This window comes from Anopheles arabiensis, chromosome 3 (assembly GCF_016920715.1).
Source record: "Anopheles arabiensis isolate DONGOLA chromosome 3, AaraD3, whole genome shotgun sequence".
Classification (NCBI taxonomy): Eukaryota; Metazoa; Arthropoda; class Insecta; order Diptera; family Culicidae; genus Anopheles; species Anopheles arabiensis.
This window is the reverse complement of record NC_053518.1, coordinates 39348001-39361333: the sequence shown is the minus strand read 5'-3', so window position 1 is coordinate 39361333 and position 13333 is coordinate 39348001. Positions and strand designations below refer to the sequence as shown.

At 46.9% G+C, this 13333-nt stretch overlaps 2 protein-coding genes across 2 annotated transcripts; both read left to right on the top strand.

Annotated features, from left to right (window-relative positions):
• Positions 1 to 320: 320 nt before the first annotated feature.
• Positions 321 to 4064, top strand: LOC120899799. Its single transcript, XM_040306024.1, has one exon. The coding sequence runs from the start codon at positions 321 to 323 to the stop codon at positions 4062 to 4064; it is 3744 nt and encodes a 1247-aa protein (XP_040161958.1).
• A 159-nt stretch (positions 4065 to 4223) lies between these two features.
• On the top strand, positions 4224 to 11373 carry LOC120899798. Its single transcript, XM_040306023.1, has 4 exons — positions 4224 to 4246; positions 4331 to 5067; positions 5410 to 6170; positions 11359 to 11373. Exons 1-4 carry the CDS (start codon positions 4224 to 4226, stop codon positions 11371 to 11373), a joined length of 1536 nt encoding a protein of 511 aa, XP_040161957.1.
• Positions 11374 to 13333: the final 1960 nt, after the last annotated feature.

The following is a 13333-nucleotide window of genomic DNA, read 5'->3' as shown; positions in this document are numbered from 1 at the left end:
CTCATGATAACGAGTAGTGGTTACACGCGCGAGTCGGAAAGTTGAAAAGCGTAGGCGGCGCAATTCGCTATAAAAAGGGCTGGGCTGGCGCCGTAGGGCCTTTTTCGACGGAAATTTTCTGTAGCGTGAACAACCACTAGAAGTGAGTAATATTTTGGCGTGGGTTAATAAAACGCAAAGCACCACTTATAATATTAACACTTTTCACACACGACCTAAAAAGACTCACAACACAATCCGAACGCTACATTCCAAAATATTATTCGAACTTTTCCGTGCTAATTAAAAGAGACTAACCGAGTGAAAGTGAGTGCAGTGAAATGTTTGGAGCTAATGGTGATAACCAGGAGACGGGAGCCGACTCGATGGCGGGACGCGTAGAAGTCCAAGCCAACCAAGCAGCGCCATGGAGTGAGCCAGGCCCCTCGACTGCGGAAGGGTCACATCGGGCATTGACCCCAAGGGTCATTGACCAGCGAAATGAGCGTCATTTGCGGTCACCGCTGCCCGGTCCTTCGAGGATATCTTTCGTGTCGCTTTATGATACGCAGGACACGCCTGATCAGCGTGGGAGTGTTGGCTCGGCGGCGGGACGCGCTAGCGTTCACGCTGATCAAGCAATGCCAAGGAGCCCCATCACGCCTGTTATGTCAGAGGTAACGCAACACGGTATAAGCAGCGCGAACAGTCGCCGGGTTGAATCACAAACACGCACACTACCGAACGAAAATACCGCGGAACGCAATTTCACTAACGGTCATCGGGATGAGCCGCCGCATCAGGCGCCATCGGGCGAGCACCAAGCGTACTTAGCTGCGATACCGATGGAGTCGGCCATTGCAATCGAACAAGGTTCGATTTCCCGAAATGCCGAATTGGTTCGGAAAAGGATTGAGGTTGAAAGAAGGCAGATTGAGTTGAGGAAGATGGAGATTGAGTTGATTGAGCTCGAAGAGGCTGAAATGATGGCACTAGGTGGCAGCATGCGGGACAGTGTTCAGCGGCCTAAAGCCGAGCAGTGGGTAACGGCAACGGATCGCTTCGGTATGGCTTCATCGTTCAGAGGGGTACCTGAGACACCCCAATTCGCGAGTACAGCCCACGTACCACCGCCGTATGATTTTCAGGGTTACTCACGATTCCCAGACTACTACACTTGGAGGAGAAGTCACGATAGCGCGTATCGTAGGGCATCGGTTATCCCGCCGGTGGACCACACCATACCACCACAGCATCGTACGCGATCGTATAGGGCTCCTACCCAGTACGCTAATGCTAGCAACCTGTCGGAAGTACAGTGGTCGGCCCGACTGAGTGGAAACGTGACTGAGTTACCAACGTTCAGTGGTGAATCGCGAGAATGGCCCATGTTCATCCGCATGTTCGAGAAGTCGACGGAAGTGTACGGGTTTACCGACGAGGAGAATCTGCTACGGCTGCAACGAGTCCTGAAAGGAGAAGCAATGGAGGCAGTTGGTCATTTGCTACTGCTTCCAAATAGTTTGAAGGATGTCCTTGAAATGTTAGAAGCGCAGTACGGGCGACCGGACCAAATAATAGAGGCCACGATCGAAAAGATTCGGAAGATGCCCGTGCCAAAGCCAGACTGCCTACGTTCTCTGGCTAAGTTCGGGTTTGCAGTGAGAAACCTCTGTGCTACGATCGAATCGCTGAGGTTGCCGGAGTACGCCTATAACGTTGCGCTTCTCAGTGAGCTTGTGAGTAGGCTTCCGTCCGAACCTGCACGTGAATGGGCGCGACACAAGAGGCAATTCGGGTGTGGTAGTGTTACCGATTTTGGCAGATGGATCAGCGAAGTGGCACGAGACGCGATAGATGTCAGTGTGGAGCCACTGCGCCGTGTTACGAACGAGCGTAAGGAAGAACCCGGCAAGCGTGAGCAGAATTCTCAGCAACCGCGTCTGCCTGTTCGGGCTGACCGATCAGGAAATCAGCCCCCTCGAACAACATACTGGAACGTGCACACGTCTCGGTGTTCGGAGTCTCTACCGGTTGCTGCGGCCACCACCAATACAGCGTCACCACAATGTCAACTGTGTAAAGGTACGTGCAGCTCACTTTCGCAATGTAAACGGTTTCTGCACTTTTCAGTAGCAGCTCGAAGGAGCCACGTGAAGGAAAAAGGTCTGTGCAAGAAGTGTCTCGGCAGACATAGGACCGGCTGCTCGATTGTAACAGCGTGCGGCGTAAACGGATGCAACGGAATGCATCACGTCCTGTTGCACATCGCAGCGCCAGATGAAGAACGCGCTCCAGAGGTTGGTTTGTGCCACACGCATTCAGGAACCGTAGATCGCGCTCTTTTAAAATACGTGCCGATCAAGGCGTATGGACCGCGCGGTGAGGTCGAAACATTTGCCTTTATGGACGATGGTTCCTCTTCGACGTTCATCGATAGCTCCTTGGTAGAGGAACTGGGGCTAACGGGCACACCTGTGCCGCTTTGTATCCAGTGGACCGGCGGAGTGACGCGCCAAGAGAACTGTTCCGTGCGCCTTAACCTCGAAGTATCTGGAAGAAACGGGAGCCGTAAGTACGACCTGATCAACGCGAGAACGGTAAAAATGTTGGGGTTACCTACGCAAACGGTGGCGGCTTCTCAGTTGGCTGACCAGTATTCGCACCTGAGAGGGCTGCCGATCGCCTCTTACAGCAACGTTCAGCCTCGTATTCTCATTGGTGTCGACAATTGTCGAGTGACCAGACCATTGAAGACGGCTGAGAGGAGCGAACACGAGCCAGTCGCCTCGAAAACGCGTTTGGGATGGATTATTTACGGCCCGTGTCCGATAGCGGAGAACGTGCCCGGAGCAGTGTATAATAGTTTCCACGTGTGCCTGTGCGACGGAGTGAGTGCGGAGCTGTTGAACACCGAGGTGAAGAAGATGTTCTCCCTGGACACCATTGCTGTTGAAAAACCAATCAGCGTGTGGCGCTCGAAAGAGGACGACAAGGCGATGGCGATTCTAGAAAAGGAAACGGTGTTGGTTAGTGATCAATATGAATCGGGACTGCTGTGGAAAGCGGAAAATATTCGACTGCCCTGTAGTAAAGCGATGGCTTTGAGACGATACCACTGTCTGAAACGGCGTATGCAGAAGGATCCAGTACTGGATGCAGCGGTACGAGATACGATACGGAATTATGAGAAGAAAGGTTACATCCGTCGCTTGACGGAAGCTGAAGCGGCTGAACGACATCCCCGAGACTGGTACCTGCCAGTGTTTCCTGTAACGAATCCAAATAAGCCAGGTAAGATTCGTTTAGTGTTCGATGCTGCCGCTACCGTTAACGGTATCAGCCTTAATAACAATCTTCTCACCGGACCGGATCTTACGGCTAACCTGTTGGAAGTGCTGTTCAAATTCCGGGAGTTTAGCGTGGCTGTGGTCGGAGACATCCGCGAGATGTTTCATCAAGTGTTGATAAAGCCGGCCGATCAGCGAAGCCAGATGATATTCTGGGAAGGAGATGCTGCCAGTGACGAACCCGTCACGTATGCTGTTGCAGTGATGACCTTCGGAGCCGCCTGTTCACCGAGCACCGCGCAGTACGTGAAGAATCACAACGCAGAGCGGTTCGAGTCGGAGTATCCACGAGCGGTGGAGTGTATCAGAAACGAACACTACGTCGACGATATGCTGTTCAGTGTCGAAACGGAACAGGAAGCGATTTCTCTGGCGGAACAGGTGCGATACATACATTCTCGGGGTGGATTCGAGATACGTAACTGGATTTCCAATTCGTCACGAGTCATGGAACGTGTGCAGACCATCACTGAAACGGAAAAGAGTTTCAACATGGGTAACGAGTTCAGTGCGGAAAAGGTGCTTGGTATGTGGTGGGACACCCTTACGGATACCTTTTCGTTTCGGCTGTCCAAGAAGTACGATCAGGGCATCCTGTCTGGAGGACAACTTCCAACGAAGCGAGTGGTGTTGCGGACGCTAATGAGCATTTACGATCCGATGGGACTGGTGGGACAGTTCCTTATGTTCCTGAAAATGTTGCTGCAGGAAATTTGGAGAAGTGGTTATGATTGAGATCGTGAAATCGACGGCCACATTGCGGAAAAGTGGTTTACCTGGCTGAAAGTATTGGCGAAAATTCCGCAAGTGACGATCCCTAGATGTTACCGTCGTGTCACCTCTACCAGCGCTAAGATCGAGCTACATATTTTTTGTGATGCGAGCGAGCACGGCATGGCTGCCGTGGCTTACTTCAGGTTCGAGGAGGGCGGTGTCATCGAATGTGCTCTCGTTGCGTCAAAGACCCGTGTTGCGCCACTAAATTTTTTATCAATTCCCAGACTCGAGTTGCAAGCAGCAGTACTAGGCGCGCGACTGAGCAAGGCGATCATCCGATCACACCGTCTGGAGATTCATCGCACCACGTATTGGACGGACTCAAAAAACGTTGTCAGCTGGCTAAATTCCGATCACCGACGCTATCATCAATTTGTCGCCTTTCGGATCGGAGAGTTGCTTGAGACGACAGACGTGCAACAATGGCGATGGCTACCGACGAAGTACAATGTAGCGGATGATGGAACCAAGTGGGTGAAAACCCCCGATCTGTCACCCGGCAGCCGTTGGTTTCGAGGTCCTTCTTTCCTGTGGGAACCTGAGTGCGAGTGGCCCGCGGCGGTGGAACCTGTTCACGACACAACTGAAGAGCTTCGGGTAAGCGCGTGCCACCATCAAACTGTCGACAAGGGTGTCGAAGCAGGTGGGTTCATCCAGTTTGAGCGATTCAGCAAGTGGAGAAGGCTTTTACGAGCCGTTGCACATGCTATCCGCTTCATTTCTAACGTCCAGAACAGCATCCGTGGAACAACGAAACAACTGGGACCCCTGACGCAACCAGAACTGGCCGAAGCAGAACTGATTGTGATCAGATCGATCCAGCAGGAGAGCTACCCCGAAGAGATCCGATGCCTGCGACAAGACGAAAGGAAACACCCGTGGCAGACAGGCATCAAGAAAGAGAGTCCACTGTTTAAGCTATCACCCGTCCTTGACGATAGCGGCGTAATAGTGATGGGTGGTAGATTGGCTGAGTGCAGCGCAGTGAGTCCGGAGATGCGCCGTCCCATAATCCTTCCCCCCAGCCATCGTGGTACCACATTACTAATCACAGACGCTCACGAACGTTTCAGGCACTGTAATCATATGACGGTGATTAGTGAACTTCGGCGAAGATACTGGATCCCTTGCCTGTTGAGGACGTACCGGCAACTGCGCAAAGCATGTCCTACCTGCCGAAATCGCGAAGCAACACCCAACCCGCCGATGATGAGCCACCTACCCGACCCCAGATTGTCCTTGGGACAGCGACCGTTCACCTATACCGGGGTGGATTACTTTGGGCCTCTCCTTGTCGCGGTAGGACGACGCGTCGAAAAAAGATGGGGTGTCATCTTCACGTGCCTCACCGTTCGAGCGGTGCACCTAGAGGTAGCGCACACCCTTAGTACCGGATCGTGTATCGCTGCTGTTCGCCGATTCATCGCCCGGCGCGGCGTTCCCCGCGAGATCATCAGCGATTGCGGGACGAACTTCGTGGGAACAGCACGAGAGCTACGGGACGCGATTGCCGGTGTGGACCACGAGGCGCTCATGACAGAGTTCTGCAGTCCGGAACTGAAGTGGACGTTCAATCCACCGGGAGCACCACACTTCGGAGGCTGCTGGGAGCGTTTGGTGCGATCGGTGAAGAAGGTGCTTGGACATCTTAACCTTCCCCGCCGACCGACTGACGAGGTGCTCGAGACTGCGCTGGCTGAGATCGAGCTGATCCTAAACTCCCGGCCTCTTACGTACGTTCCGGTAGATGACGCAACGCAGCAGCCTCTTACGCCAAACCAGATCCTGCTTGGAACAGCAGACGGAAGCAAGCCACCTGTGGCTTACAGCAGCGGCAGCGATGCGGTCAACTCGTCCTGGAAAGCAGCACAGCATATTGCGGATCTGTTCTGGAAAGCGTGGGTACGAGATTATTTGCCGGTGCTTGGGAAACGAACGAAATGGTTCGAAGCGGCGGAACCGTTAGGAGTAGGAGATCTCGTTCTAATAGTGGATGAGAACTTACCGCGCAACTGCTGGCCTAAGGGTTTGATCGAGGAAGCGATTAAAGGAAAGGACGGCCAGGTGAGACAGGCAGTAGTAAGGACCGCTAAAGGTATATATAAAAGACCTGCTACAAAAATCGCAAAGCTAGAAACAACTCGTGGTGATCGGATTTAGGATAAAAGGGACACGTGGAACAAAAACGTCAGGAGATAAGGCAATGTTTACAGTGCAGGAGTGAGATAGCCTCACTGCGGAAGGGAATGTTGAAGAACGTAAACATTACAGAACGTAAACATTGGGGTGACGGGACGACTCATGATAACGAGTAGTGGTTACACGCGCGAGTCGGAAAGTTGAAAAGCGTAGGCGGCGCAATTCGCTATAAAAAGGGCTGGGCTGGCGCCGTAGGGCCTTTTTCGACGGAAATTTTCTGTAGCGTGAACAACCACTAGAAGTGAGTAATATTTTGGCGTGGGTTAATAAAACGCAAAGCACCACTTATAATATTAACACTTTTCACACACGACCTAAAAAAGACTCACAACACAATCCGAACGCTACAGCATGAATACAGTGTCAGATAACGGCAAACCTCAAAGTTTTTGGCCCAACCTGCTGATTAACGCCGTGCTTCGTGTGCTCTGGAACTGATAATGGCACATTGAGACGTCGCCTCCAAGTCCGCCAGACCATGTGATAGGATAAAATATTCACCACTGAATAATAATGCTAATAAGAGATTAGGTAAATTTGATGTATTGTGGGCCCTACAGGTGCGGCTTACCGGAGGGCTTTTCAATGGTTTGCGCAGGCAAAGGGTTTCTGTGCGTGCTAGTGTATGAGAAGGATTTCTGGATGAAACATTGAAAGCAACCCATTGTCGTTATCATCCTACTGGGCTGAGCTGGGTGGTGCACAACGCCAGTTATGTGCTGTCAAGTCATGTGCAAAGAGTATTTCACCCGCAATGGGCAGCAGGTCCTGGCGAGATACGCTGAGCACTACAAAATGTTTGGCATCACCGAGGTCTATCATGTCTCAAAAGACACTGCTATACTCCCGCAGATCTCTAACAAAGACATTTTGCTACACTGGGAAATAAATAATTTAATACCCGGCAATCCGGCCACAACATGTCTAGCCTGACGTTGCCGGGGGTGCGTGTATAACACCGTCTTCGTCAAGTAATAAACGGTCTTGTAAGATAAGGAGGCGTTTTTCTGTCAATTGTCTGTGACAGACAGAGAATTCTTACTCTTAATGCTTACGCTACGAAACAATAGTTTATTTTGAAGGCTTCGTTGTTTTTTTCCGATTTTAACCTACATCTGGCAACGAATTCTGGAATTTTTGCCCTCCCCGTGCCTGTCTGGGTTCGATCAATACGCAGAATACAATACACCGTAAGGGAAGAACACATTATCATAAACAAAATAACCAAATCTTCCGCAAACGAGCTTCTCATTATCCGTCGCACAACAGCAGAATGGTACCTGGAGCCTTCTTTCGGACAGTAATACGTGGTCAGGAATAAATTACCGATTTAACCATAACCAGCTTCGAACAAGTTCAGAGGAAAATGCCGCACATCCGGACAGCGTGATGAGAAAGGTACGAGAATCAAGAGGAATGCTAGAGACGCGAGGTTTATGTGTGAGACGAATCGTGTTCAATTCCCACGGCACGTACACACAAACACATACACACACACCGGTCCCGGCTGGACATGATAAAAAACATTCAGTTTTGTTTTTGTTTTGCGTCCGAATGTATGTGCAACCGCACACAGAAATGAAAAGCGCTACGATTTTCATGAGTGAAATTTTAATTAGTGCCGGCATTTCATTTCGTTTCGATTTCAAACTCACTCACAAATCCCACTGGCACACCCGGATGACAGAAGCCGCTGGGAGTTGGTAAAAAGGTATGAAAAACAGTCGCTTCGCTGTTAGAGTTTCATCCGGGCCTGGCACGAATGACGTGAGAACTTTAATTAAGGATAAACGCAAAACATTGTGCACTCGATGGTTAGGAAATAATTTGAGCAACAAACGTCAATCTGTTTGCTTTATTGTAAGCATTTTTTATACGTTGAACGTTCCTTTTCGTTCTTTTTTTTTTTTTGTTTCTAGGAGTGGGGTGTCCGCGATAATATCGGTTACCGTTTCGTTAGCAGCTATTATTTTTTTATATTTCTTTTTATTGTATATATTTTGAGTAAAATATAAAATGATATGCTTCCTAGGGCCGTCACATTACGTGATTTAACGATACGCAAATTGTAGGTTTTAGCCTCATATTGACCGTCTCGGTGTCCTCATATGGAACGTTTCAAAAGCCTACAATCAAAAATTAATATCAATGTCAAGAATGAAAGATCTCGGCAGATTAAATGACCACCTGGTAACCTCTTATTACAAAAAGAGCTATGAATAATTTTAAAGCTATAAATAAGTCATCTACTGTCGCGTGTTCCGTAAGTAACAGTTTGAAGCATAACGCACATTTATATGAAAACACTCTGTGCTGTGAATATATTTCCTTATATATTCATTTTTTGTTATATCCACTTCCGTGCGGTTGTGTTCAAGTGTGTTTTGTCTCGTTTGATCGCAAATAAAACATCTTTTGGTCATCAATTGTCTTCCAGTCTGTTTAAGGAGGGTAGACAACACAAAAATGATAGTCATCTCAAACAGATAAGGTTGACAGACAATGACAAATTGCTCATGCCATGAAATATAAAAAAAAAAACTATTTAAATCCGCTTTATACCCTGTGAAACATTGGAAGAAAGGAAAAAAATAGCTGAGCACAGTATATGTTCAGAACCAACCATGCAGCTTGCAGTGCAATGATCTATTGCAACCATCATTGAGGCTCATTAAAACCATCTCACTCACCTACAAACAAACAGTCACACATTGTGGATATTTTAAATAGACCTAGTACATAGCGAGAACAAATATGCTTTTTATTCCACCTAGATATATCTTTTTCCAATCCTGTTGCACGAGTTTTTTTCAATCGTAAGCAGGCAAAAATAAATCGGTGCCAGCGGTGGATGCTTGGCGCGTTGGAATGTGTACTTCAGCAGAAGCAGTAGCAGGACTTTTTAGTGATTGATATTTAAGCCTAGGTCTGGTGTCGGCGCCAGTGCCAAACAAGCATAAAACCAACTGTGGCTGGGAATTCCAAGCCGTGAAACAAACGGAAGGATGCTGCTAAAAAGAAAAGTTTGCCTTGGCCAGAATTTTGGAGGCAAATAGAATTTACATCTCGCTTGAAGGAGACAAAAACAAGGATGATAAAGACCTCAACTATTGTGAGCACAGATACTTGCAACAGACAGTGTAATTTACAGGTCCGTTTCTCTGTTCTCTGTCTTTTTGAATACATTTTTTTTATAGAAGATGTAAAAAAAGGGAAATGAGTTGATATAAGAACAGGCAATAGAAATGTTTCATATTTCATATTTCATATATATTTGTTAAATTCAACGGGTCGTATGTGGACTCTCGAAGCAGGGTAGCCTAAAAGTTATTCAAAACTATTCACATGAACTGAAACGCAGTAAAATGAAATTAATATAGAGTAGCCCGCACGGAACGAATACAGTTAAAAAATGCGGCGTACGACATGTCTGTTTTGGTGACGATCACAAACGACATTAAATTCACGACACATATGTAAAAAGGGATCAGAGTTGCCAAAACGGACTCTGCGATCCTCTACGTCAAGCATCGACCTGGGACGGAGAGATCGCGATGGGACGTAAAAATTCAACCGGGAAAGTAGCATCGGCGAGTCACCGCGGTAGTCCAGCATTCCTGCAACAAACAACCTATGGGCCTTGCAATTGCGTTGCTTCAGTGACTCGAGGCCTAGCAGCGCGCTGCGACCGTCATAATACACATGGGTACTTCGGAAGCGCAAAGCGAACCTCGTGAATCTACGCTGGACCGACTCCAGGTGGGCCAGGGGGAAAGCAGCTGTTGGCCACTAAACTACTAAGGCGTATTCCAGTTCTGACCGGTCACAAAACGAGTTTATTGCTAATCGATAAAAGTATTCAAAACACACCGGCGAAGGACATCCACGTTGCAGTTGATGTTTAAAGAACAGTTCCGGCCCTTGCTGTTGCGTATTGAATGTGTGCGCCACTTAAAGGAACTATTCTGAGACAGTATTTTCGTTGGAATTGGACTAATTCGAGTTAAACCATCCAAGCCAGACCTCTGAACACGCATGGTGTTATCATTTTTCTGTGAAATTTTATTTCAGATCCAAAAGCCTGGGTGTAATTACTTTTATCAACTTCACCCAGCTTCTCTTCGGCCTTACACCGAAGATGATGTGAAGTTCGTATCGTTTCTCTCTTCTCTCTTTCTTTCTCTCTTTCTATCTCTCTCTATCGTATTATCTCTCTCTCTCTCTCTCTTTGGAGGAATCTATTAAAAGAGAAATGATCCCAATTTCACTTACACTCGTATATAGCCGGAAAGGATCCTTTTTCCAATTTTGATTTCAATTTGTTACCCTCGGGGGAAGGTAAAATGAATTGAACTGTTGTTTTTGTTCTATTTTTTAGGTATCACTTAAAGCGCTGACGGTTTTGCGACATTTCGACCATTAGCTGACCTTACAGGAGGAGTGTTGTAGGGGAGACAGTAGAATGACAAAAATGGCTACACTCTTGATCAAATTACGATGTAAAAGTTAATTTAAAAAAGCCTGAAGCAATGATCAGGTCAATTTGGTTGCGTTTTACAGAGCTCGTGCTGTTAAGGAGTGACGGAAAGCATAACCAGCAAAAGCATATAACATCCTATCAAGACGGGCGTACCCACGAGTCCCTCTGTCATACCGGCATGATTGACAATGCAGATAAAGGCATCCGTTTTCCACACTATCAACTCTTGTTTTGACGCCATTGTTTTGCTCTATTTGGTTTTGGCTCATTTTGCTCCACGAGTCTATTCTTTCCTGCTCATTGCCAAACCCGACTAAACTCTCCAGTGCGTACAAAAGGATTCAGTAAGTGTGTCACACTCAGATTTAATTCCATCTCCCCGGAGATCGTTGTTTCAGTAGTATAAGAGAATATAACAAACAAACGCACCCGTGTCCCTCGCATACCTCAGTCAAGCACGGAGGTGCCGTAGGCGCAAAAGAGGTGGCAATTTATGATAGGATTACATTCCCGTCAAGATAATGTCTGTAAGCACCTGGATAATTTTTATAAATCGTCTTGGATCCATTGCAGACTGGCATGGAGTAAGTTGTACTCTCCGAATGGTTCGGTTTCCTGGCCTTTAGCCTTTTGGCTTTGGCGTCCCGTTGCCCCAAAACCCGGGTCTTTGGAGCCTGATTGCGATTGAACATGAATCACGTCAATGGTGGTTTTTGGGTTGATTCAACTGCCTATGTCTCCCGATTGCGGTAGACGAAATCAAAGGAATGCGCATTGTCGATACCGAGGATGGGAGTACTAGCTTATACTTACGAGGTCAGCTGGCAGATTAGGGATTAGAAGCGTCTTTTTGTTTTTGTTCCAGCCACATAGTAAGTAGTAGAAAAAACAGAAAAACTTTTCCCATTCGGTACAAACGGCGTGCGCGTTTGCACTTCCCGGGCACGTTTCGTGTAGTGTTTTATGGCCACCTTTCGGGTGAAGCAATGCCACAACAACCACTGGACGAAGCACCGTGACAGCGATTAGCAAAGTTTACGAGTAGTGTAGCAAACTAAAGGTGGCATGCCAATTCACACCCGGCGTGGTAGCCCCCCGGGCGGTAAATCATAATTCGTCACCGAGTTCAGTGCGAGGTGTTACTTTTTAGCAGATTGCATGCGTAGAATTATTATTCCAACACATCCTTCATGCAGGGGCGGATTAAGCACTACGCAAATTAAGTGGCTGCGTGAGGCTCGTGGTCTCTAGGGGCCTAAAAACTCACCCCCACTCACTAATAAATTTACTTCTCAATTCTTTTCTTGTTTGGAGTTCCTCATACAACCTTCCTGCGATAGCTTAGAGCAGGTATGTCAAACTGGCGGCCCGCGTGGATAATGAGTGCGGCTTGCGAGAATATTTTGAGAAGTGTTGTAAGCACTGCAAACCAAAAATTTGTTCTTGTTAATTGTCGAAGTGTATTCAATTTTCTAGAGAAGAACAATCATTGTGTCGCTAGATTTCCCCTACCTCAGTGAAAAAGTGAGATTAAGCGATATTTTCTAATAGAACTGCCGTGTAGAACGCGACAAATGGAAAATATCCTATTATAATAATAAGGTTAAAGGAATTAAACATTTTTTTAATAAAAAAGAGCACAATGAAAAATAACATCGCAAATTTTTAATAAGCAACGATTTGATTCGAAGCGAGGAGTACAAAAATTCAATTTGTTTAACAATAATGATTTTACATTATTTTATATAAATATTGAGGTGAATTTTTAATTTTCAACTTTGCGGCCCGCGAATCACTGAAAATCTGTACTTGCGGCCCTCTGATGAAATGAGTTTGACACAGCTGGCTTAGAGCCTCCACACGTGTTAATCCGCCACAGTCTCCATGGTCCATTTGTTTACTCCTCGACACCTGGCAGTTGAAAGGTAAATAAAAGGCTGATAGAAACCACCGAAGTTCGTGGTTAATATCTATATTGGATAAAGCTCACACGCTGAGAGATGAAAACATTTGTCATTTATTTGGGGCGTTCTTTTGCCACGTCCCATGATCGCACCGCATCTTCTGTGCGCCATTTGTTCAAACCTTTAATGAATGGCTATCTTTCACCGCGTTTGATTTTTATCGTGTGTGACCACGGCTATATAAACCTTCTCATACCGACAATGCAAAGAAAATGTGAAAATGAAGAGGAAAAGAGAGGAAAAAAAAGGAAGAGTGAAAGAGAAAGAAAAAGGTTTTCCCAGCGTCCTATCGGCGAAAGCGGGTGCTTTGTATCGTGCGCAAGTTAGAAGGTGCTCGGTATTGCATGTTAATGAAATGTAGCGGAATTTGGGGCAAGTGTGCCATCTTAACCATTCCAAGTAATAACTCACTAAAACTTATTTATCAAAAACTGACTTAAATCGCATTGTCATTTCACACCTATTTTCGCGTTTTAAATAAGTGAAATCAAAACTTTTTTTGAAGCTTTTTATAAAGATGTTGTTTTTGGGCTATGGGACAAGAGTGCCGCCCGTATGGCAAGACGGCCACCTGATTATTATTC

Excerpts from the sequence above, each read along its gene's own strand:
- LOC120899799 (XM_040306024.1), top strand. The coding sequence starts at position 321 with ATGTTTGGAGCTAATGGTGATAACCAGGAGACGGGAGCCGACTCGATG.
- LOC120899798 (XM_040306023.1), top strand. The coding sequence starts at position 4,224 with ATGGCTGCCGTGGCTTACTTCAG. Across the intron at positions 4,247-4,330 it reads GCTGCCGTGGCTTACTTCAG|ACTCGAGTTGCAAGCAGCAG; the intron begins GTTCGAGGAGGG and ends ATCAATTCCCAG. Across the intron at positions 5,068-5,409 it reads CGGCGTAATAGTGATGGGTG|GACGACGCGTCGAAAAAAGA; the intron begins GTAGATTGGCTG and ends TTGTCGCGGTAG.